Consider the following 27,095-nt stretch of genomic DNA (forward strand, 5'->3'; position numbering starts at 1 on the left):
CACATGACCCAGTTTTGAGTATGATGTCGTTTTTTCTATTATTTGACAGTGACCTAGTTTTTGAGCTCATGTGACCCAGTTTTGAACTTAACCTAGATATTATCAAGATAAAAATTCTGACCAATTTTCATGAAGATCCATTGAAAAATATGGTCTCTAGAGAGGTCACAAGGTTTTTCTATTATTTGACCTATTGACCTAGTTTTTTAAGGCACGTGACCCAGTTTCAAACTTGACCTTGATATCATCAAGGTGAACATTCTGACCAATTTTCATGAAGATCCATTCAAGGGTATGGCCTCTAGAGAGGTCACAAGGTTTTTCTATTTCAAGACCTACTGACCTAGTTTTTAATCGCAGTTGACCCAGTTTCAAACTTGACCTAGATATCATCAAGATAAACATTCAGACCAACTTTCATACAGATCCCATGAAAAATATGGCCTTTAGAGAGGTCACAACGTTTTTTCATTATTTGACCTACTGACCTACTTTTTGAAGGCACGTGACCCACTTTCGAACTTGACTTAGATATCATCAAGGTGAACATTCTGACCAATTTTTATGAATATCCATTCACAAGTATGGCCTCTAGAGAGGTCACAAGGTTTTCCTATTTTTAGACCTACTGACCTAGTTTTTGACCGCACATGACCCTGTTTCGAATTTTACCTAGATATCATCAAGATGAACATTCAGACCAACTTTCATGAAGATCCATTGAAAAATATGGCCTTTAGAGAGGTCACAAGGTTTTTCTATTATTTGACCTACTGACCTAGTTTTTGACGGCACGTGACCCACTTTCAAATTTGACCTAGATATCATCAAGATGAACATTCAGACCAACTTTCATACAGATCCCATGGAAAATATGGCCTCTAGTTAGGTCAAAAGGTTTTTCTATTATTTGACCTACTGACCTAGTTTTTGATGGCACGTGACCCACTTTCAAACTTGACTTAGATATCATCAAGGTGAACATTCTGACAAATTTTCATGAAGATTTCATGAAATATATGGCCTCTAGAAAGGTCACAAGGTTTTTCTATTTTTAGACCTACTGACCTAGTTTTTGACCGCACCTGACCCAGTTTCGAACTTGACCTAGATATCATCAAGATGACCATTCAGACCAACTTTCACACAGATCCCATGAAAAATATGGCCTTTAGAGAGGTCACAAGGTTTTTCTATTATTTGACCTACTGACCTAGTTTTTGATGGCACGTGACCCAGTTTCGAACTACACCTAGATATCATCAAGGTGAACGTTCTGACAAATTTTCATGAAGATCTTGTGAAATATATGGCCTCTAGAAAGGTCACAAGGTTTTTCTATTTTTAGACCTACTGACCTAGTTTTTGATGGCACGTGACCTAGTTTCGAACTTGACCTAGAAATCATCAAGATGAACATTCAGACCAACTTTCATACAGATCCCATGAAAAATATAGCCTTTAGAGAGGTCACAAGGTTTTTCTATTATTTGACCTACTGACCTAGTTTTTGAAGGCACGTGACCCAGTTTCGAACTTGACCTAGATATCATCAAGGTGAACGTTCTGACCAACTTTCATGAAGATCTTGTGAAATATATGGCCTCTAGAGAGGTCACAAGGTTTTTCTATTTTTAGACCTACCAGGGTGTCAAGTGCTTTTGGGAGTCAAAAATATAGGTAGGATCCTGAAATATAGGTATTTGGGGGCCAGAAATATAGGATTATATAGGTTGCTTATAATGAAGAAAACAAGTCAGACAAGTGTTTTATCCTCCTCCACCACCTACCAGCACTCTCTTTTATTAAACATAAAATACAAAGGAACAGAAAAAGTGGCTACTTTTATGATTTTAAACAAATAACATTTTAACATATATCTTACTTTCATAATAAACTATTAATTCACCAACAGACAAAACTTTACCAATACTGGTACTCAAATCAGTTTAACAGGGAATTAGGCAAACCAAGCCATATTGCTAACAACATATATCAGTACATTGTTAATACAAGTATAAAATATTGTGTTGGGCCTGCATTTGTACATGAATGAAAAAGAAAACAATTATAATCAAACCATCTACAGAACAAAATTACAACAGTTTCATACTTATGAATACCATGATCTCTGTAAACATGATAACACATGGAGTCCCTTGACCCAGGGTCCTATAATATTGTTACATTAGACCTTCTTGTATTTCTTGGCATCTGTTTCTTTATCTTCATTCTTTCTCTTGGATGAATGCTTTTCTGATGAAGGACTTGACTTGGAAGAAGAGGCAGCTTGCTTGTCTGGTTCAGATTTTGAAGTTCTTGTTGAAGCAGTGGCAAAGCTTTTGGAACTTGATATGGCTGATTCTTGTTTCTTTCCTTTGCTTGATGATTTAGAACTGCACTTATCTAGTCTGTTAACCAGTAACTGTCTCTTTTGCTGCTCAACTTCCCTTTGGTTTTCACGTACCCTGTCCATTTCCTTTCTTATACCCTCTATCTTTGATGTGGCTGTTGCTATCATCATTTGTGCTACAGAAGCACCTTTCATGTCACTACTTTCAACAGCTTTAGAAAGCTTTTTGTTCCCATCTTTTAACAGTTCCTCTGCTACAGTCAACCTTGTCTGAATCTCCATTTCTTTTTTAAGCATGGAGGAGGTCTTATTCATCTCTTCTGTTGCAAGTTCTTCCAGTCTTTTCTTTTCAAGCCTTTCTTTCTCTCTCTCCTGTTTCTTTTTCTCTCTTTCTTCTTTTTCTGTCTCAATCCTCTGTTTATACTTGTTATGGGCCATTTTTGCTGCCAGAAGTATTTCACTGTTTAATGGTATTTTGTGAGGTTGCTCATCTACAGGATCACTGAACTTAACTAGGTCCTTCACAGTTCTGATGGCAGTAACAGTTTTCTCACCCAAGGCAACTCTGTCCTTAGTCACTACACTAGTGTTCACTGACAAACTTCTCTCAACCTCTGAATTTCCATGTGGTAATACCAGAGCTTTCTTGACAAGTTGGGGTAAAAATCTGTACTTGAGCTGCCCACTATCAAGCTTCTTCACAAACACTTGTCTCCAATAATGGTCAATTCTATCTTCTTCTTTCAAATCATCTGTTTGATATACCTTCCATTCATCCACAATATTAACAGTCATATTTTCATCAAAATGCATCTCCCTGGACAAAATTTCAGCCACCTATCTCGAAACTGACTCTTATTAGCAGGCATTATGAGGCTTAATTATGAAACATTAAGGCTTGTTTATTCTGAAAACAAAATAAAAACATTTGCATTTCCTATTCACATTTTTATACATGAAAGCTTTAAGAAATGGAAAATATTCCAATTGAAAAAAGAACTTCCATTACTTAAAGCTTTCCAAAAGCTGGGCTGGGCAGGGTCGTTACACCTGAAAGGAATACAAATTTCAATGCCTAAAAGGTAACAGCATATTTATAAACTCAATTATCATAGAATTACTTCTTTTTTAATGGTTTGAATGACCTTTGTATTCCTTGCTTACCACAAAATTTCCAGATTATAGGTATTTATAGGTATTTTGGCAAAATATAGGATTTTATAGGTTATTATAGGTAGAGGGCTAAAATATAGGAAAATATAGGTAAATATAGGTAACTTGACGCCCTGACCTACTGACCTAGTTTTTGACCGCACGTGACCCAGTTTCGAACTTGACCTAGATATCATCAAGATGAACATTCTGACCAATTTTCATGAAGATCCATTGAAAATTATGGCCTCTAGAGAGGTCACAAGGTTTTTCTATTTTTAGACCTACTGACCTAGTTTTTGATGGCACGTGACCCAGTTTCGAACTTGACCTAGATATCATCAAGATGAACATTCTGACCAACTTTCATAAAGATCCCATAAAAAATGTGACCTCTAGAGTGGTCACAAGCAAAAGTTTACGGACGGACGGACGACGGACACCGCGCGATCACAAAAGCTCACCTTGTCACTTTGTGACAGGTGAGCTAAAAATCAGATGAGCTAAGAAACCCCCTCAAATATTTGTCTCCTATAAATGAAGATTTTTTAGTATGTAGCACATAATTTACCTCCTCTGGATAGAAACTTTGCAGTGAACTCAGTGGGAACACAGACTCAAATCCTTCCCTCAGTGACTCAAATTGTCGTGATACACCTTCCACCAAACTCCAGTGGGTCACCAACTATAGTAATATAGCAAAATAAAAAATGCAGATTATTAAGTCTTGATTTTATCTATTTATAAATTGATGTCAACATTTGTGAAGTTCATAACAACAGAATACTGCCAGACTTCTTATTAAATTCTGCTCATAAACATTGAATGCATACATGGAGTATTTTTCTTAATAATTATGCAAAATGAAATGATAGAACACTGCCGTTGCATCCGAACAGATTTATTTGAAGTGCACATGTGGATAGATCCTGCAAGTCTCTTTACAAATAATTTGCATTTCTGCCACACTTTCAGACTTACAAATCAATTATTAACCTCTAAATTTTCATAGATATCCTTGTTTTATTCTAAACGTTTTAGTGTAAAATTTTATGTCTCTCATTTGTTTCGTTCTGAACTTTCAAGTGTTAAAATTGATGTGTATCTTGTACCTGCAAATACTCCTCCAGATTTTCTAATGTCACATGTTTATCCTTGCCACCCTTTTTCAGTTCTATATTTGGGTATCCTGGCAAGGTGAAATCTAAGTCGAGATCTTCTATACTGCATCCATCCATGGTGAGATTGTCCAGTGCCAATCTGCGACTCTCCTCCGTCTAGAAATAGACAAATGTTTTCTTAGTCTGTTTGTTTGCAATCTAGACACTATAAAGGCTATATGTTCCAGTTGTAATGGTGGAGAAAAATCCCAGGGGCTCCTCAAGTCTTTATTTCGGACACAAGCAGGCATTTGACAGAACCACCAAACTTTAGTTCTAAACTGGATGGCTTCCATACACTCAAGTATTATGAGCTGGGGGGCAAGCTGGGCAAGTTGGACAATTGCCTTTGCCTCTCCTGCTTAAGTTATGGGTGGGTAGGTGTAAGTAATTAAACAGAAATACTTACAAGAGGTTGATCAGGTAGGACCCTGAGATTCTGTCACAGAATGTCACTAATATGATTAAGAGATTTTATCAATGCTATGTAATGCTCTCCTAGTTTTTGTATGGAAGTAGGCTTGTTGAGTTGGGAGGGAGGTAGAATATCGATGGAAGTACTTACATGCGATTTATCAGCTAGGATCCTCTGTTTCTGTCGTAGAATATCCTCTAACTGATTGAAAGACTTTGAGACAACCTGATCTACATACTGTAAGTCACTGGACGTCAAACTGTGTTCCTGACCCAGCAACCACTTGAAGAAAACCCGGCTAAATGGAATGTCCAGCTGAAATGTAAGGTACTATTTCAATGTATTTCTATCATTTGGTTGTACTAAGTATAAGCAAATATATCTATGAAATCATAAATATTCCTTGGGGACTAATTTTCATGGATTTTGTGGATCAATCAATCCAGATATTATATTGCAATACAAAAATAGTTTTTTTTTTCATTTTCCTTCTTGAAATTCACATATTCACATCTCGATGAAAAAAGCACACTACTCATGAAATTAACTGGTTTAACAGTATACAAGACCATTTTAAGTTCAAGAAGGTCTATTTATTAAATGGAACATAAGTTCTTTTGTTAAGTGTACTAGACTTTCCCACATTCCTGCAGTTCTACATCTGGAAGTGCTCAAACTATATATGCAGTGAGTACCAACACACTCCTTACATGTAAAGCATGGAAACAGTGTGTAAAGGGGCATCACTAAAGTGATTAGCTAATGCCAAGTTACAAGTAGGAAGATCAAAATGTTAAAATGTAGGATAAACAACATCCTGATTAAAACAGCCTCAAAAGCCTATGTGTTTTCTAATCCATTTGTAAACATTTCCATACTGTACATGTCTGTTGGGATATGGGGAGTATTTCAGTTATATACAATAGTCAGTTAAGCTAACAAGTTTCCTGCTAATCTGATCTCTACAAATATCTGGCAACTTTCTCACATGTATCAGAGGTGCAGGTGAATAATCATAGAAATCTTTGTCTACAGTATGATATATAGGGCCTAGGTTGTGTTGAATTTCAGTGGCCTGAAAAGCTACTAACTGTGTCTTAAATTATTTCTTTCTTCATTATAGTTATATAAGCAAACTTTCTGAGTGATGTTTGGATTCCAACCTAAACTTTCCTGACCAGAAGTCTTATACTCCACCTTCAGAGGTAACTGGGCAGGCAGGGGGGACAAAATAAAGAAAGTGAATTCAATTTACCATTCTGGAGTCCATAAGAGACTTTGCCATCAACTTTCCCATAAATTTGGTCTTTGCTTTCATTCTGTTTACCACAGTTGCTTTTGTATTTCTTGCAAGAGGAACAGGGAACAATCCACATGGAGAGTAAATATACTGGTTACCGGTCTCAATACCTGTGTAAATATACAATAAAACTAAATAGTATCAATATGACTAAGACATAACCTGTGTTGCTTACATGAAAGATCAAATCATACAGGTTTAAAGACATTTTCTGCAGAATTTCCAATATGCAATGGTGTTCAATCTAAAAATGTTCCAGGATTTTGTCATTACCTGTTGTCTGCAAGTACCCTGTAACCAGAAATTTTCCTACATCAGCTACAAGCAGAAGACAACTGCCATATTTATAACTTTCAAATCATAACAGAAACATTCATCCCATATTAAGATCAAAGTATAATCTACTTACTGTCCTACTGGCCTATCAGTGAAGGCAATACTATTTGTAAACATTTCAAATCAACTGTTTCCTCTACTACTACACTCTACATGCATAAATATGAATTCATAAAATCTGTAAACTCCCTGTAGAAGACACCAGCAAATGATTTTAACAGAATACCTGAAGAATCTTTTTCAACCACTGCATCTCCTCTCCATAGCTCCAAGTCTGCTCTCTGAAGATCTCGTGACACCAAGGCGTAGAACTCTAAAGTTGGTCCTAACCCAGTACCAACCTGTAAAAGCAAAAAAAAAAAAAAAAACATTTAACTATAGTTCAACTGCATATCAAGGGATGAATCAAGATCTCTTGTCATGGGGGTATGAAATACATGCCAAAATTGCTTGGGTACATTTAAAATGTTAACACTCAAAACACTTACTTGAGTACTTTAAGCACAACAGATGTATTTCATATAAAATTATGATGCATCCTTTTTTTGTTGAATTTCTAGTCACAATGACACAGCTTTTCCACCTTCTAATAGGCATTGTTTGAGGCATGGGCGGGTACTTTGGTAATACCACCAACTTTCATAAAGCCAACTGAATGGCTCCCTTACAACAATTTTACAGCCTAAGCTAGGGTTCAAACCAACATCAGTGAGTGGCAAGTGATTTGAAGTCAGCAAACCTAAACCAAAACTGAATAATTTGATTAAACGCCTATTTCTATACAATGACATATTCAATAGCGTTGTAATAATAATAATAATAATAGTAATAATAACGACAATAATAACAAGAGGACCATGATGGTCCTGAATCGCTCACCTCTTCCCACATGACCCAGTTTTGAGTATGACGTCGTTTTTTCTATTATTTGACATAGTGACCTAGTTTTTGAGCTCATGTGACCCAGTTTTGAACCTGACCTAGATATTATCAAGATAAAAATTCTGACCAATTTTCATGAAGATCCATTGAAAAATATGGTCTCTAGAGAGGTCACAAGGTTTTTCTATTATTTGACCTATTGACCTAGTTTTCAAAGGTACGTGACCCTGTTTTGAACTTTACCTAAATATCAAGGTGAACATTATCACTAATTTTCATGAAGATCTCATGAAAAATATGGCCTCTAGAGAGGTCACAAGGTTTTTCTATTTTTATACCTACTGGCCTAGTTTTTGACCGCACGTGACCCAGTTTCGAAACTGACCTAGATATCATCAAGGTGAACATTCAGATCAATTTTAATGAAGATCCATTGAAAAATATGGCCTCTAGAGAGGTCAATTTTTTTTTCTAATTTTAGACCTACTGACCTACTTTTGACCGCAGTTGACCCAGTTTCAAACCTGACCTAGATATCATCAAGATGAACATTCAGACCAACTTTCATACAGATCCCATGAAAGGTATGGCCTCTAGAGAGGTCACAAGGTTTTTTTATTATTTGACCTACTGACCTAGTTTTTTATGGCACGTGACCCAGTTTCAAACTTGACCTAGATATCATCAAGGTGAACATTCTGACCAATTTTCATGAAGATCCATTCAAGGGTATGGCCTCTAGAGAGGTCACAAGGTTTTTCTATTTCAAGACCTACTGACCTAGCTTTGATCGCAGTTGACCCAGTTTCAAACTTGACCTATATATCATCAAGATAAACATTCAGACCAACTTTCATACAGATCCCATGAAAAATATGGCCTCTAGAGAGGTCACAACGTTTTTTCATTATTTGACCTACTGACCTACTTTTTGATGGCACGTGACCCACTTTTAAACTTGACTTAGATATCATCAAGATGAACATTCTGACCAATTTTTATGGAGATCCATTCACAAGTATGGCCTCTAGAGAGGTCACAAGGTTTTTCTATTTTTAGACCTACTGACCTAGTTTTTGACCGCACATGACCCTGTTTCGAACTTGACCTAGATATCATCAAGATGAACATTCAGACCAACTTTCATATAGATCCCATGAAAAATATGGCCTTTAGAGAGGACACAAGGTTTTTCTATTATTTGACCTACTGACCTAGTTTTTGAAGGCACGTGACCCACTTTCGAACTTGACCTAGATGTCATCAAGATGAACATTCAGACCAACTTTCATACAGATCCCATGAAAAATATGGCCTTTAGAGAGGTCACAAGGTTTTTCTATTATTTGACCTACTGACCTAGTTTTTGACGGCACGTGACCCACTTTCGAACTTGACCTAGATGTCATCAAGATGAACATTCAGACCGACTTTCATACAGATCCCATGAAATATATGGCCTTTAGAGAGGTCACAAGGTTTTTCTATTATTTGACCTACTGACCTAGTTTTTGATGGCATGTGACCCACTTTCAAACTTGACCTAGATATCATCAAGATGAACATTCAGACCAACTTTCATACAGATCCCATGAAAAATATGGCCTCTAGAGAGGTCACAAGGTTTTTCTATTATTTGACCTACTGACCTAGTTTTTGAGGGCACGTGACCCACTTTCGAACTTGACCTAGATATCATCAAGATGAACATTCAGACCAACTTTCATACAGATCCCATGAAAAATATGGCCTCTAGAGAGGTCACAAGGTTTTTCTATTATTTGACCTACTGACCTAGTTTTTGAAGGCACGTGACCCACTTTCGAACTTGACCTAGATATCATCAAGGTGAACATTCTGACCAATTTTCATGAAGATCTCATGAAATATATGGCCTCTAGAGAGGTCACAAGGTTTTTCTATTTTTAGACCTACTGACCTAGTTTTTGACCGCACGTGACCCAGTTTCGAACTCGACCTAGATATCATCAAGATGAACATTCAGACCAACTTTCATACAGACCCCATGAAAAATATGGCCTTTAGAGCGGTCACAAGGTTTTTCTATTATTTGACCTACTGACCTAGTTTTTGATGGCACGTGACCCAGTTTCGAACTTGACCTAGATATCATCAAGGTGAAGGTTCTGACCAATTTTCATGAAGATCTTGTGAAATATATGGCCTCTAGAGAGGTCACAAGGTTTTTCTATTTTTAGACCTACTGACCTAGTTTTTGACGGCACGTGACCCAGTTTCGAACTTGACCTAGATATCATCAAGTTGAACATTCTGACCAACTTTCATAAAGATCCCATGAAAAATGTGACCTCTAGAGTGGTCACAAGCAAAAGTTTACGGACTGACGCACGCACGCACGGACGGACGGACGGACGACGGACACCGCGCGATCACAAAAGCTCACCTTGTCACTTTGTGACAGGTGAGCTAAAAACCATAACAGCCTTATTTAAACAAAATGTCGTGACCGCACCCTTCCCCACTTAGGTAAACCTAAGCAGAGAACCTTGATGCATGTCTTAAATTTACATTCTGATTTCTCTTGTCATTGTTTTACTTGATCCAGTGCTATAATGTTTAGCAGTTATATATTGCCAAGTACAATCACCCACTAATGACCATTGACAAAATCTTGATTTCGTATTCAAGATTCCAAATTCATTGCCCTTGATGGAAAATGACAAGCTGTTACTGGCATAGCAATTGATTGACATTCCGGGCATCTGGTTTCAAGGTCTCCAAATAGCTTTCCTCTCAAACTTTACATTCTAAGTTATACTAGAGTTATAGAGATAGATACTATACCTCATTTTCATACTGTATTTCTAACATGGCCCTTGAGCTGGCCAAGTCTTCCATCACCTTCTCAGCTTGTTTGAGCAAATCTGTTCTACTGACCATACGCTAAAATAAACACAGATTTATTTGAGAATTTAATACTACATGGCAGACAAAAAATACTACAAGGCTATTAACTGCTAGACATAAGTGCAGACCTACAGCAGAAAAAAGAATAGGCTAGGTCAGGACTGATTGTCATTTTTAGCATAAAATCTGTGGAATTCTCAAAACAATGCCTTAATATAATTTTTCCAGTTATTTCCTTTAAAATGATGATTAAAAATGTACATCAAGAAAAACCTAAGTACAAGCCTCTTTCTCTGTTATTTATTATTTACCTTGCGTTTATCTAATCTAGGGGCGACTCTGTCACTTGAGTCATTGGCAGTGGTGTCTACAGAGTTATCCTGTAACCTCAACAGGGCTCTATCTCTGTCAAAGGTGGTTGCATAGAACAGCAACTGACGAGTGTCAAATGGGAACAGGAATGGTCTGTAATTGCAAACACATAAAACATTTATGTTAAATATTACTTGTTTTGTAGAGTTCAGGTCCTAGAATAATTCAAACATTAAAGATGAAGACCCCAGATGCCCCTCCAGACATTGTTTCAGGTACAGATGATAACCTGGGTAAAACCATCAATCTTCCAAAATCCAGCTGGACTGCTTCCTCACCAAGGCTTCAATCAACAGTGGTGAGGGGCTATTGATTCAAAGTCAGCTTTCTTGACCATTTGGCCGAGTAAACAACTTTAACAGGAGATTTAACTAAACATGCTGACAGTACGTAAGTTCACTTGTGAGTTCCCATCATCTCCATAACACAAATAATTAAATACTTTATGAAAGTTATGTTTTCTTCTGATCTATTTCTACTGACCATTAGTTTACCTACATAATATATCCATTTTTGCTAACAGCAAATAACTGACAACTTCTCATCAGAAATATTCATTTAGTATTATTTCATCTGGCTTTATCACCATTTTACAATATTACTTCAGTAATTTAACAAAATTTTGTTAATCTATTTGGCATTTCTAAACTATTCAATGGTGCAGACTTGTTCATTACAAGTAAAGACAACTTCTCCCACATGGATCATGAGGGAGCTGAAAAGTCAATTCACACAAGTTGACTTCTGTCAAGTTGTGACGAAGAACATTTTTTGTGTGCTTGTCCCAGAGTACGAGCTCATAATCTCTCAATTCATAGTCTTGTCCTTTACCTACACCACTATGTCGGCAAAATATTTCTGACACAGTCAAAACATAGGTCAAGCAACAAAAACAGGGTCTTCACTATCAAATCTTGGACTAGTGTTCTTTTCAGCTACTGTGATATATTATCAGTAAGAAAGAAGACATGACCAAGTGGTCTATTCGGCTACCCTGGTATATTAGTAGAAAATAAAAAGAGTAACTTACGCAGCAGCTGCTATTTCAGCCAGCCAAGTTGGTAAATTTCCTGTCATTATTACCAGAGGATCCTGTAGCTGCCTGTTTGCCTTCGCCATCAGTTTTGAACTGATAAACTCAGATTTTGACAAAATGGGCTTTGCGTAATATGACGGCACCTAAAACATAAAGTAATTTTTTCTGAAGGTTTAAGTGCAAAGAATGCACATCAATTAAAAAACCACCTAGTCAGCTGAATTGGGCTATTTTTTTGCTTTTCCACTTTGTCACAAACATGAATATTCACAAGAAAATGTATATATCTTGTTATTACAAATGAAGACATACTGTCACTTTGTACTGGTACTTTGTATATAAATATAGACATCTGCTTTAAACAGAATAAATCTATAAATTATCACTTGCAATTAAATTTGCAAACTAAAACCTACATGTATAGAATTGAGGAATGTCATGTTTTGTTGGGTTTGAAGCATTGTCATCAAAATTCACACCATATAGTGACTTTCCACCTTAAACATCAAGACCTTAAAGCAATATTTCAGGGAAAGGCCAGCACCTGGTCAGAACTATCAATTGGGAACATGCCAACTGGGTAGCTTTCTTATAAATGAATTTTACACACTTAAGACAGGTTTGAAATGCACAACAGTAATTGGTGAGTAATTAAGCCAGCCAGCTTAACCACTTCACCAACTAAGATGCCATCAATAAACCTCATCCTCACCTCATAAACAGTGGACCAGTATCTATTAAATGCATGTAGTATCCTCAGTAAGGCTATAACTTCAAGGGAAGCATCTTGCACTGTTACAAACGCCGGCAGTTTTTCTGTCAAGTAAGCATTCAGTGCTGGAACTATCACAGGACAACTTCCATCTGCAGAAATAGAAAACTCTGACTCTAATAGCCAGTTTATGGATGACATTAGACCAAAATGTAATATTTGCAAAGTATAAAACTTCTCATGAAAAAAATATTTACACTGTCACCTTTTCTTTATTGTAATTTTCACGCAGTTAATTATTGATTATAAACATCATTTCTGATAAATACAATGGTCACTTAACCTTAGTAGTAAGTATTCCTTGATTTCTTACTTATATTAACCTGTTCTCTGAAACATCAATTTGCCAATTTAAAATGTTCAAAGAAGTCTTGCAACTATCTGCACATTGTCTGATTATCTACTGCAGCTGAAATCATGTCCTAACGTAGATACTGGAGTATTCAAGGACAAAAGTATTACTAGATTATGACGAGTTAACACAAACCTAATTATACTCTTATCCTATCGAACTTAAGAGTTGTGAACCAAGATTACATAACATTCGACAAATCAATAAGAATGTGCATATTTAAACAGAAGTGAAAGGAAGTCCCAAATTCAACATTTTGTGGAAAAAAATAATAGACAAGACCTTTCTGAGAACATTTCAACTATTAAGTTTGTGCAAGTAAAGTATTAAGTTTACTGGGTGAGCTTTAATGTATATCTTGTACAAGCCATCTTTCCTTATACAAATCAGCTTCTTTCTGAGAAGCAGAAGCAGTATGTAGAAACAATTTTCATAGATACATTTTATATATGACCAGTAGCTACTGCTCAGAAGTTTTAAGACTAAAGTTGTACAGAACAAACATTAAGAACAATACAAGTGTAAATTATATAAATAGAAAATAATGCTCCAAAAGCTAAAGCCTTCCAAAAGAAACATGTTATCAACACTTACCAGTCCACAAATCTTCTGATTTTCTTTTATGACTTGATTTTGCTGCTTTAGTTTCTGATTTTGTTTTCTTGGGACTTGTAACAACGGACTCATCGGACTCTGGGGCTGGACGGTACCTAGTAAACAAGGTAAGTATATGATATAACTAATATAGCAAACTTCTAGCAGTTATGATGGAGGAAAACCTAAGGTGCCCATTAAGGCATTATTTCAAGCACAGACTGGCACCTGGATGGAACATTCAAGGCTATCTTTCTGCAAGCCAGCTGGTCCATCAATTGAAATATCTGACAATCTATTTTGGGATAAGTGATACTTAAGGTATAACCCATAGTCCACTGATAAAAACACTTGTAAGACCCTAGATGACTTGTCGGTCACTGTTATCAGACATAAAACAATGCAAAATGGCAATAATTTTCTTTCAATGTCTGGTTTCCATACTGCCAAAACCAGTATTCATGTTTCCCATTTTTTATCAAAGTTTTTAAGAACTACAACAGTTTCAAATGTAAAGGAAACCAAATATCTTTACAAAATTTCAGATCAGCTCACCTAGATGTTTTCTTCATGTATATGATGGACAGGACTATAATTTACATGTTACAACTTTCAAAGTCAAGGAAAGTTTATTTCATAAAACTTTACTCTAAAAAAATCAAATGTAAATTTATTTCATTTTCGCTCTAAAAATTTAGATGTACATGTAAATTTATTCTCATTTAAAAAAATTGAAATGAAAATTTATTTTATTTTCGCTCTAAAAATTTAGATGTACATGTAAATTTATTCTCGCTTAAAAAAAATTGAAATGTAAATTTATTTTCACTATAAAAAAATCAGGTGTAAATTTATTTTCGCTGTGAAAAATTCGGATGTAAATTTATTTTCACTCTAAAAACTTGAGATATCTATGTAATTTATATATATACTGATAAACAAACCAACTTACCAAATTGTATGTGTCTGGACCCAGATACTAGCGTGACCAACAGGATTTTCTGTATCTGTATCTGTCTCACTACCCTCCCTGTCAGGACAGTTACTGTATTGTTTTATTGCCTGGTACACAGTCATGTTATATGGCAACACCCTATCTCCGATCAGAAACTCCAGTCTGTGCCGTGCTTGACCTTGGCTAATAAACACAGCAGCCTGGAACATAGGTATACAAATTAGAGCTGATGTCAGTTTAAGCATCTCTTGAATATTTTTTCAATGTTATAAAGATGGTGTCAACTTGCAGCAGTAGACGCAATACACAACACTTCACAGACTTATGACTATGGAGTATCATGCTGTAGGCCGTTTTCATATAGACAGATTGGACATGTGACAAAAAATAAATCAAATAATTGTTTTCATATGGAACTTATAAACTTCTAACTTCAACAGCCAGTTGATATCAAACACAATGCACTGGTAGATTTGTATCTGTTGTAGGGCACACAGTCGCACCAACCATTTTAAGAGGGGAAGAGGGAATATGTCCAATACTGTGGGTAAACAACGTCATCATAAACAAGACTATAAAGATATATATACCATAGTATCATCCAGATCTTCGTCAGAGTTGTCATCATCACTACCATCATCATCAGCATCCTGGAATTACAGTAATAACCCTATATTACAGATGCAAACAAAAATTAAATGAAGGAATTTGTAGCTTTTACTAAAACTACACCAAAAATACAATTTGCAACAATTTATGTTAAGTCATAGAACTGTGATTTGAAACAGTCAAAGAGCAAAATATAATAAACATTAGCAAGTATAGTATCTTCAAACCAAACAACCTGTTTCGCCAAGACAATGAACAAGTTCAACAAACAACATGTTAAAAATATACTGAGAATGCAAGATCAAATCTCCCAATTTCTGAGCGGTACAATATAAAATGGTACATACCTTTTGTCTACCATAGCCTCTCATGATCAGGTACCTTTCTATAGCTTGAACAAGTGCAAGAGGATCTATCTTCACCGGACCTCCTTTCCACTGTTTCAATGTATTGCAAGATGGGTGCTTTTGCAGCAAACACTAAAATGGCAAATTATTTCTTTTTTAATAAACATTTACTGTAGCAGTACATTTAATAATAAAGTATAATACAGCAAAGATAAAAAGTTGCAACTGCATCCATATCTGAAAACTATCTGTATCAACTTGTGTTTGACGTGATTACTGATACAAGCAATAATCTTATTCCAAACAAACATTTATTCAAATAACTTCATAAAAGCTTTGCCCTTCGAAGGAATAAATCTCTATAAATTACTGTGCTTCCTGTTCTCTACAGAAATTCCCTTTCAACCATATCTATATACAAAGTTAATTTGATTCTACCAACTGGAGAAATAATATCACCATACAGATAACACTGACATTTCGTAATTGAAACAAACAAATTATCTGTTAAAGATCAAGTTCACAATCAGTCAGAAACAGTACTAACAATCTTGTCAAAGTCAGTATGTATTTAATATATTTACAATGACTCTAAATTTTTGTTTACAAAATTCTTTGTCAAAACGTCCAAGCGAATTCTGCTTCAAAAGCACGTAGCAAACAACAGTTACTGTCCTGTGAGGGCAACAAGAGGTTTCTAAAACATACGTATTTCACACTCTGCAACAAAGGGGTAAGAAACAAGCAAAGGCATGCTTCAACTGATACCTATGAAATCTAATTAGATATTCGCTCGTGTTTTCCCATATAACACAGTTACCTGGCCAAGTCTTTGCAAGTTTATAACTATGCTAACCTTACAAGTAATAAGAGCTGTCACTAATGGTGACAAATGCCCCCGCAGCGCCTTGACCTTTGACCTGGTGACCTTGACCTGTTGACCCCAAAGTCAGTAGGGGTCGTGTACTCAATAAGTACTATCAGTATGTGAAGTCTGAGGGTCCTGGGTGCAGTGGTTCGCAAGTGAAGTGCCTTCATGCAAAAAGTTAACATTGGCCCCCGTGACCTTGACCTTTGACCTGGTGACCCAAAAGTCAGCAGTGGTCATGTACTCAATAAGTACTATCAGCACTATCAGCATGTGAAGTCTGAAGGTCCTGGGTGCAGTGGTTCGCGAGTAAAGTGCCTTCATGCAAAAAGTTAACATGGCCCCTGTGACTTTGACCTGGTGACCCCAAAGTCAGTAGGGGTCGTGTACTCAATAAGTACTATCAGCATGTGAAGTTTGAAGGTCCTGGGTGCAGTGGTTCACAGTTAAAGTGCCTTCATGCAAAAAGTTAACATTGGCCCCTGTGACCTTGACCTTTGACCTGGTGACCCCAAAGTCAGTAGGGGTCGTGTAGTCAATAAGTACTATCAGCAAGTGAAATTTGAAGGTCCTGGGTGCAGTGGTTCGCGAGTAAAGTGCCTTCATGCAAAAAGTTAACGTTGTGACGAACGAACAAACGGACAGTTGAAAACTAATATGCCTCCCTTCGGGGGCATAAAAACACTGAATTACAGAGTTCAAATATACATGAAACCACAATCAACATTTGATGATGTTTTAACACTAATTACTGTGTAAGTGGTTAAGTTAGCATGGTGAAAATATTGGCGAATTTCGCAAACTGACAAAATTTGCTAACATTTTCTCAAGCCTAAATATCAAATCCTTGATAAAAACACTGGTAGTAAACTAGAGAAATTGTTCATTTGTTGACAGATACAAAACTAGAAAAGCTAATTACTATAAACTGAACATAGGCAAGTATGGAAGGGAGAAAACATACTGACTTTATTAATGATTTTATGATTTTCAAAAAAAGGGATAAATGACCATATCTTTCAACTGGATGATTTTCCCTCACTAGCTCCATATAAGGGAAAATAATGCTGTCATACAGCAAAAATGTAATTATTACGACAGAAACATTAGTGATTCTTATGAAGTGCTATTATTACACAAGTTAGAAATTGGGAATTCGTTAACATTTCCGCAGGCAAAATGTCTGGAATTCCGAATTTGCTAACTTTTCGATCCGCGGATATATCCACTTATACAGTATTCATCAGGTTTTTGTTATTTCTCTATGAACAAAATCAGGTGTTGGTTTTATCTACTCCTGTAATGCAAGGAGGTCTATTTACAGCTCATGTCTAGTTTCAATATATATCTTTAGTGGCATCACTGAGCACAGAGCTGAAGTTTGTTTTGATATGTAGAACTGTGAAATATTTACACAGATGAGTAAAACACAGGCACCAATCTGTGACCGAGTGTCAAATTTATCATGCAAAACAGTATATAAAAAACCCTAGAAAATATACCTTAAGCTGATGTGTGTTAAAGAACTTGAGAGCATTTGAGCCTCTCCCAGTTGAAGAATTGCCACCAGGTAGGTCATGAACTTTGACTTGGAATTGTTCCAGCTGGTGTAAACAAGCCATTAACTTCTGTACAAGGGGTAACATAGAACACGGCACCTCACTGTCAGGCATGTTGATCTCCTTCAGATGCACAATATCTGGAGACTAGAATGTATATATATACACCATATTAACTTCCATACACAAAATATAAATCAAGTCTACAGATGAATTCACAATACAATCTATGTGAAATAAAGGTGCTCTAGCTTTTATGCTGAACAAAGACAATAATGTGTCCCCTAGGCTAGGACCAGCACCTGGGTAGAACTACTGACCTTTAACAAACCAGCTTCCTCACATAAAACATTTCTAGATACAAAGTGGAGTTTTGAACCCACAGCACTGAGGGGCAAGTGATTTCAAGTCAGTCTAACACACTAAGCCTCAGAGGCCCTCACACTCTGACGAATAGCATGTAGGGCATGTTCTCTCTAAATAATCACTGTAAGCTATTACTCTATTTTCTACAAGCTGTGAAACTTACAGGACAATTAAGGAAGACATGAAGAAACCGTCTAATTCTGACATCTCGAGGAACCGTCCCTTCCATTGATGTTAAATAAAGCAGCAACTTCTTCACAAGCCCACTGTGTATCACCTCGAAAGGAGAAACGTCACTATCTTTCATTATCACAGATATATCCAGTAATGCTTCCATTCCTACATCATCCTGAAACAGGCAGGCAATAAACACATGAAATGGAATTTATGTAAAGTCCCCCTTTCAGTAAATGTTAGATATATTTCTATACATCTTAGGTTTAATAAACTTCTGGTCCCTCATGTTTGGCACACGGAGTTCAAACTATTAAGCATTCATACTTTATATCTTGTTGCTTGAAGAGATAATACTTGTATTATATTTTTAAGAACTCAATGGTTTCAAATGTAAATGAAAATAAATCCACTTCAAATATTATCCAAATTTTCATGTACTCTTCATTAAATTGTGTAAATGAACAAGACTGTACTTGATTCAACTTGCAAAATAAATACATAAACATGTTTTGGCTAGTGGATATAGTGATAGCTGCACAACCATGTGTTCCAACACCAGATTCCACCTAGTGCATCAATACCACATTTTTCCACAAAATCACTCAATAGTGATTCAAATATGATTATCCTTTCTTCAAAATTCTTCCATATTTAACAAGGTATTATGTCTGAAACAAGACTTTAAAACGCTGAATTTTCATTTTGCTCTGGCATTGTCAAATATGCACAGATTGCAAGGAAACTTTGCAAGAATCTTCACTCTGCAGATATGATGATACATCCAAATTTCAGCAGCACAAAAATGCTACAGACAAAGCTATGGAAAATTTGAATAGTTGCCATTTTTAAGTATAAGTTTCAGACTTTAAACTGATGAATACAGGTACCACTCACATGAATAAACTTGACTATATCTCAAGGATTAGCCGTAGTTCTATTTGGTTTTGTCTCACAGACAAAATTTTGGTCAAACAGAAACTTTTCAAATACAGTGTTGGCAGAAGACCTGGATGATCACCAGCATACTATTCCATTCACCTGGGTAGAAGCAATGTTATTCTGAAAGCCAGCAGTATAGCTACCTCACATGACAAAACCACTTCAAAAGTGGGGTTATGAAACCAATGACTAGTAAATAGAAATCAAAGCCTATAACCAACCCCCCACTGAGGCCAAACCATGATGGAGAAACCAGTACATACCTCCAGACTGAGATTCTCTGTAGCTGTACACAGTTTGTTCAATGTTGACAGAGCCGGATGACTGCCAGGCTGGGCCTCTTCTGAGAAATACTGCTCTAAGAACCTTGTGGCTGAAAAACAGACAAACACTGGGTATTATCGCAACTTCAATTTTGTTCCATCTTTTTTTTTTTCAGCAATATTTTGGTTATGTAATGGCAGAACCGGTGACTATTCTCCGTAAGAATTTCTTAACTTCCAAACATTAATCAAAAGTAGATGACCAACTTCAGATTTTTATCTTCTGCCAAATTGGCACAGAGACCATAAACCTTGCACAGGGATCAAACTCATGACCACTACTACCACAGCATCCTCTTACCTTGCTCTTTTATCCAAGTTTTAATCTTGTCTTTATTGTTTGGTAAAGCAGGTTGAACAGGTTTGAGACTAGAATACTGAAAACACACACAAAAAAAGAAATTAGTTAAATGTAAATCATTCAAATTTACAGGTAAAAAATTTCATGATTTTGGCCTAAACCTCTACTTCAAGTAAATCTTATTCCTGGATTTTAAATTCACAACAGTATGCTAAAGTTCATTCTTTTCTTCTTTTTTTATCTTCCAATTTTAACAATTAAAGCATGCCTTGTAAAGAAAACAAAATCTTTTGAATTCACAAGCTAAAATACAATGTACATGTTTCAATGGAATTTAAACTTGTGACTTTTATAGCAAGGTGGTCGATATTCACAGGAAGTCTTAAGCAAAAATTTCTGGAATCATTTTCATACAGATAAGAATTTTTGTTTCAATAATCATTATCTGTATGTTCAAACCTTGGATAGGAGAGGTCTATCTGAGGATGATGATGACGATGATGAACTACCAAGCTTTCCCCAGCTTCGTGGGTTCAAACTCGGCAAGAAAGACATTTTGGATGATGAACTACTGCTACTCTTCTCCTTCGACGAGCCTTTACTACGACTTGATCGACCAACACCTAATGCTTTTTTATCTACTTCTGGACTGTCATCATTCTTGTTATTTTTTCTCGCAGGTCGTTTTGGAGGTTTCTTTCGTTTCAGAACATCACTGAGTCTCCTGTACATTACAAATGTTAATATACAGGTGTAACATTCTTTAGTTATGTATTACTTTATAATAGCCCAGTTAATAAAAATATGCCGTAAAGTACAGCTGACTTCAGGTCAAATTTGCAGTTTATAGCTAATAGGTATCGATTTCAGCTATATCTTAACGAAACTTTGATGGGACTGTGTACAAGTTTTTGAAAACTATGATAATTTCGTATTATGCAACAAAAAAATATCTTACATTTGAGTAGCACCAGTTTCGTGATCATCTGTAGACGTACTTGACGAACCCTCTGCCAGACTTAAACACATGTCCAGCTCTTTCTTATCTGCTTCTGCTGACCCTGCACTACAGCTGGTTCCACTACTGCTGATGCTAACCAGGGAACCAGAGCTGAGAGGGGACTGCTGGGGCTGAGGGGGCTTAACTGGGGTCACAGCTTGAGGGTCAATCTCGCTTAATTTCTTCATCTGATGCATAACACCTGTAACAAATCAACATTTTTCTTTATCAATACTTGCATTTATGTATTTATGTTTTCATTTGAACATACATTATAAATCCAACACTATGAGCTAATGCTTAAGTCATTCAACTAACGAAAAAAAGTTATATATTGGTACTTCCATTGAAATAATATTAATACTGGACATTTTTTCTCTCTTTTACTAGTACTAGTTAGTGTTGGCTTTCATTCTTCATTTTTATTACAGTCTGAAGTGTCAAAACTTAAAATATTTAACACTGTTTAATAGTACACATTTAAAACACCCTGTAAAAGCTTAATCTACAGCTTTGAATGTGAAAATTTAGATATAGGGCAAACAAGAGCTGTCTCCATAGGATGACACACGCCCCCGATGGCACTTTGAATGAATAGTTATGGCCGATGTTAGAGTTTAGGACCTTTGACCTACGGACCTGGGTCTTGCGTGCGACACGTCGTCTTACTGTGCCACACATTCATGCGTAGTTATTTTAAAATGACAAAGATATGGACCGGACACGCCCATCAATGCACTATCATGAAATATGACCTTTAACGTCTAAGTGTGACCTTGAACTTTGAGCAACGGACCTGGGTCTTGCGCGCGACACATCGTCTTACTGTGGTTCACAATCATGCCAAGTTATTTGAAAATCCATCCATGGATGACAAAGATATGGACCGGACACGCCCAACTATCATGAAAAATGACCTTTAACGTCTAAGTGTGACCTTGACCTTTGAGCTACGGACCTGGGTCTTGCGCGCGACACGTCGTCTTACTGTGGTACACATTCATGCCAAGTTATTTGAAAATCCATCTATGGATGACAAAGATATGGACCAGACACGAAAATTGCAGACAGACCGACGGTTCAAAAACTATATGCCTCCCTTCGGGGGCATAAAAACTAATTAAAATTCATCTGACATTTTTAGCAGATGCTAATTATGTGCATCTATTCACAACACACATTCTTATTGCAACTCTACTGTCTTTGCAATTTAAATTTGTTACCTTCTCGTCTGAAAAACACATTAAATATATCTGGTAGTTTCTGCATCAGAGTTTCAGCCATCTGTATCCCACCAACTACAACTTTCAAATCCTGGGATGCCATCATGGCTGCTATATGACTGAAAATGGATATTTTACAAAGATATCTTCTAGAAATAATCTGCAGATGCATTATTAACCCCAAGCCAGTAGTAATTTGATTTTGTTGTTCAATTTCCTGTATCAATCAATCATTTTGTCACAAGGTGTCAGATGAGAAAATGCTACAGCTACGCAGGGTTTTACAGAAAATACAAGGGAACAGCCAGATACCACCTGAATTACTAAGGTCAGCCCACCTCCATTGTTGGACATGCTAGTAGAAAAAAATGTTGGCAAATGTGGTGGAGAATACTGGGTAAACCTCAGGGCATTGGACAATACTACTTTTATAGGTCCCATATTAGTTAGGAAAGTAGAAAATACAATGCCCTTAGTTTTATGAAATTAATGCACAATTTTTTCTTCACCGAAAATGTTGTATTTTACTGTTTAAGTTTCCAGTTGAAAAAAATTTCTTTTTAATTTTGGGGAAATGTATTTTATGAATTGGGAAATAATGTGTTAGATCTGGAAGTCATCGAATTTCAGCCTTGAAAAGTTCTGAACACACTTGAGTAGAACTACTAACCTAGAGACTGGTTGAGATTTGAGAACATCTTTCAAGAGATCAGCACTGCTATAATATATCATACGTAATAACGTCTGGAGACATTTGTGTCGTACTGTAGGTCCAGCCTAAAACATCAAACAACACATATTTTACACATTTTAATAAAGAATGCTGAAATTCACTACAATATATCACAAGAATAATGTTTGGAGGCACTTGTTCCTTTATTGTTAGTCCAGCTGAAAATATTACAAAACAAACTACACATGTTTGGTTGTTTTAATGTCACACTAACACAGTTGATGTTTGAGCTTTTCATGGTCGAAGAAGACCCATGTGCTCATCTGGGCAGAAACACCACCTTCTGTAAGGTTGCTGGATCGCTTCCTCATATGGAAGGATTCTATAAAACAAGCATGGTTTTGAACACACTGCGATGAAGGGCAAGTGATTCAAAGTCAACAAACTTTACCACTCTGCTACTGAAACCCCCCCCCCCCACCCCCCCGGACTCTTAATATAGATCAGTTATACATACATGTTTTGTTAAAACAATTTTACAAACAAATTCGGACAGTCTGATATAGCTTTTGCAACTTGGTTTTTTTTTTAAATATTTCTGTGGAGGTTTAAGCACGATTTATGAAAAGCAAATAAATACTGTTCTTCTGTAATAAAAAAAAAAAAATTCAGGTAATAGATCCATAATGACAATCTGCAAATTATGTATTCTGCCTTTGTAATTTCCGTGTTCTTCTGTTTTAATGGAAAACCATATGTGTATTTACCTATATGTCCAAAGAATGCTAAATTGCGTAGAGAATATGTAATCACATGGAAAATGTTGTCTGTCAATATGGGTCCCCTAAAATACACACATGTCGTCCGAGTTTCTCAGGAAGAAATGAACATTCTTAAATTTCATTTTTTTAGCACATATGATTAGAAAATCTAATTAAATGGAAATTACAAGAAAACAAGAGTGCAAGAATGTCACAATATACGCCCGTCACAGCAAATTTCTTTACTCTAGCACCTGTATTTGCAAATGGAATTTTAATTTTGTGGTTGTTTAGTAATAACTAAGTGTTTTGTTTTTCTAAGTCCACAAAAAAACTCCTTACCAGGTACAGATACCTTAAAATACACCTAAAATTGGAAAGTAACATCTATGTTGTACCACAGAAAAGTGGTCTTGGTTTTTCCCTACGGTCAATTATAAAAAAGTTACAATATAAGTTATTTATAGTAACAACTAAGGGAAGTTAATCTTAAAAAAAAAAAAAAAAAAAAAAAAAAAAAAAAAAAAAAAAATCAAAAAAAATTGTAAGTCCACACAAAAATCTTTACCAGGTAGAGACTGGTCAAAATACACCTCAAAATTGATGTAGCAAGCTATGTTGTTACTACAGCAAAGTGTCTCGATTTCCCTACGACTAGTAATGAAAAGTTTACAATATAAGCTATTTAATAGTAACAACAAAGGGAAGTAATTCCTAAAGAAGGACATGGCATAAACATTTCCATATGATGGTGTATAATTGTGTCAATTACATCAAAAATCCCTCCATGCATGAAGAAGAAATGCTTCGGACAAAGTCATTCTTGTAACTGACCTTTGGCCTCTAAGTGTGACCCTTGACCTAGACCAAGGGACCTGTTCTTGCGCATGACACACGTCTTGTGGTGTGAACATTTGTGCCAAGTTATATCAAAATCCCTCTATGCATAAAGAAATGCTCGACAAGGTTTTCATTCTTGTATCCTTTGACCTCTAAGTTGTGACCTTGACCTTTAGACCTAGAGACCTGGTCTTGCGCATGACACTCCGCCTCATGTGGTGAACATTTGTGCCAAGTTATATCAAAATCCTCTATGCATGAAGAGAAATGCTCCGTGACAAAGTTTTCATTCTTGTATCCTTGACCTCTAAGTGTGACCTTGACCTTAGACCTAGGGACCTGGTTCTTGCGCATGACATTCCTTCTCATGATGATGAACAATTGTGCCAACTTTCATCAAAATCCCTCTATGCATGAAGAAGTATGCTCCGACAAAGTCATTCTTGAATTTGACCTTTGACCTCCAAGTGTGACCTTGACCTTAGACCTAGGGACCTGGTTCTTGCGCATGACACTCCGTCTCATGATGGTAACACTGTGCCAAGTTTCATCAAAATCCTTCATGCTGTAGAAGATATGTCGACAAGGTCTGTGGACGCACGCCCGCCCGCCAACCCCCGCCCGCCCGCCAGGGGCGTTCCCATAATACGTCCCGTTTTTCAAACGGGCGTATAAAAATACTCAATAAGGCAGGAAGTATTAACTTACTGATGAGCTATAAACTTCATACAAAACAGAAAACAATGTTTTGATGAAGGACGAGGCCAGATCTGTATCCTCCTTTAAAACTTCCGCTCTGGAATCACAACGCTCCAAGTCTGTCTCCGAACTTGAACCTGTGAAGAAAGAAATCTGCAATTAGTGGGATAATTATAACATTTGGTGAAATGGTGAAAAAGAACTTCTTCAAAATTTTACAATAAAAGCATTTCGCAAATGTAGTCCTTTCGTTTAACTTTACAGGTATTAAAAGTTGTTTTTTTTCCGTCTTTTATATCATCACTTTGGTACAAAGTCATGCTTCAAAAGATTAAAAAGTGTAAAACTTCTATTGAGTTATGTACAAACATTCTGTAAATTTATACTTAAATGTATATTCACTTTTTTCAGTATTTCATTTATATAAGATTTTATGTATTTCATTTCATCAAGGATACTGGACATTTTCCTTCTGAGTGTAAATTTGTAGCACTTATAATAAGATGTTGTGAAATTTCATAGCAGTTTGATGGGTCAGCCTAGAACAAACATCTATTTCACTGGAGTGAGTGATGTGAACTTACCAGAGCTAGACTGAGTGTTTGTAGATGCAAATGGATTAGGCTTTCTTTGTACATTTCTGGCAGTTCCTGTGTCTTCGTTGATTTGTTGCATTGTGCTGAAGTCTATTGTATACGCTCGGCCCATTGTTGATAGACTTACTTCATCTTCACCTGACTGATGGGCCGCCTGTCATGTATAACAGTTCATGTATACAAATCTTTTATAATATTCATTGGTATGAAAAAATTTATGGTTTTGATCTACACTGCCATTTAACTATAAATTGACATATATGTATAACATTAAGGAAAACTTATACACAATGACAAACATAGCAGAAAAATAACGTTTTAAACAAATCAATGAAAACAACCCTAGGCATAACAGATTTTCAAAATATTTACAGTTAAGTACACCGAAAAAAACAAGGCAGTCTGAAAGACAGCTAAATCCCCCACCACTATTATGGATAGTGAAAGGGTAAATCTTTGACCTTGAGCTGTGACCTTGACCTTGAACTGACATGACTGACTCATGAATTCTGCACATCATCTTGACCCAAGTTTCATGAAAATCCTTCAAGGGGTTTGGAAGATTACAGAGCTCAAACATTTGACCTTGAGTTGTGACCTTGACCTTGAGATGACAGCTGAATCATGAGTTCTTGATGTGGTCATCATTTGACCCAAGTTTAATGAAAATCCTTCAAGGGATTTAGGAGATATAGAGTGGGCACAAAATGGACGGCTCATACCTTTGTGACCTTGACCTTGAGCTAGCATGGCTGACTCATGAGTACTGCACATCCTCTTGATGAGGTGATCATTTGACCCAAGTTTTATAAAATTCCTTCAAGGGGTTTAGGAGATACAGAGCGGACACAAATGGAAGGCTAAAACCTTTGACCTTGAGTTGTGACCTTGACCTTGAGCTGACTCATGAGTTCTGCACATCGTCTTGATGATGTGATCATTTGACCCAAGTTTCATGAAAATCCTTCAAGGGCTTTAGGAGATATGGAGCAGACCAAAAGTGTTACGGACGGACAGAGACCATTCCTATAACGCCCCACCACTCGTGGCTGTGGATTATATATAAACTCAATGCATTAACCATTACTAAGAAATCCCACAAAATAACAAGCGCACTGCCATGGTGTCATCGCTAAGTACACAAAGGGCCATAATTCTAATAAAATGCAGGTTAGAGTTATGGTTCTTGAACTACATAGTCCCCTAATGATGATAAACAAGTGTTTAAAGTTTCAAAGCTGTAGCT

General features: G+C 36.3%; 1 protein-coding gene across 3 annotated transcripts in view; it reads right to left on the reverse strand.

Annotated features, from left to right (window-relative positions):
- The window catches only part of LOC123553874 (E3 ubiquitin-protein ligase TRIP12-like), a 66,111-nt gene that overhangs the window by 12,190 nt on the left and 26,826 nt on the right, over nt 1-27,095 (reverse strand). For 2 of the 3 annotated variants that reach the window (XR_008371810.1, XM_045343583.2), the window contains exons 16-38: nt 25,838-26,003; nt 25,263-25,390; nt 22,951-23,057; nt 22,281-22,399; nt 21,016-21,259; nt 20,517-20,781; nt 20,058-20,133; nt 19,697-19,806; nt 18,481-18,666; nt 17,895-18,098; nt 15,525-15,656; nt 15,159-15,218; nt 14,566-14,768; nt 13,614-13,729; nt 12,608-12,783; nt 11,890-12,038; nt 10,799-10,952; nt 10,425-10,523; nt 6,943-7,057; nt 6,336-6,490; nt 5,231-5,395; nt 4,618-4,782; nt 4,077-4,190 (exon numbers count right to left, since the gene is read on the reverse strand). Coding sequence is in view for 2 of the 3 variants with exons in the window: in XM_045343583.2 (XP_045199518.2) it covers nt 4,077-4,190; nt 4,618-4,782; nt 5,231-5,395; nt 6,336-6,490; nt 6,943-7,057; nt 10,425-10,523; nt 10,799-10,952; nt 11,890-12,038; nt 12,608-12,783; nt 13,614-13,729; nt 14,566-14,768; nt 15,159-15,218; nt 15,525-15,656; nt 17,895-18,098; nt 18,481-18,666; nt 19,697-19,806; nt 20,058-20,133; nt 20,517-20,781; nt 21,016-21,259; nt 22,281-22,399; nt 22,951-23,057; nt 25,263-25,390; nt 25,838-26,003 (3,408 nt within the window). In the remaining variant the exon portion in view is untranslated. The remainder of the gene's footprint in view (nt 1-4,076; nt 4,191-4,617; nt 4,783-5,230; nt 5,396-6,335; nt 6,491-6,942; nt 7,058-10,424; nt 10,524-10,798; nt 10,953-11,889; nt 12,039-12,607; nt 12,784-13,613; nt 13,730-14,565; nt 14,769-15,158; nt 15,219-15,524; nt 15,657-17,894; nt 18,099-18,480; nt 18,667-19,696; nt 19,807-20,057; nt 20,134-20,516; nt 20,782-21,015; nt 21,260-22,280; nt 22,400-22,950; nt 23,058-25,262; nt 25,391-25,837; nt 26,004-27,095) is intronic. The other variant, XM_045343584.2, reaches the window with a different exon arrangement.

The sequence above is a fragment of the Mercenaria mercenaria genome, chromosome 7 (genome assembly GCF_021730395.1).
Source record: "Mercenaria mercenaria strain notata chromosome 7, MADL_Memer_1, whole genome shotgun sequence".
Lineage (NCBI taxonomy): Eukaryota > Metazoa > Mollusca > Bivalvia > Venerida > Veneridae > Mercenaria > Mercenaria mercenaria.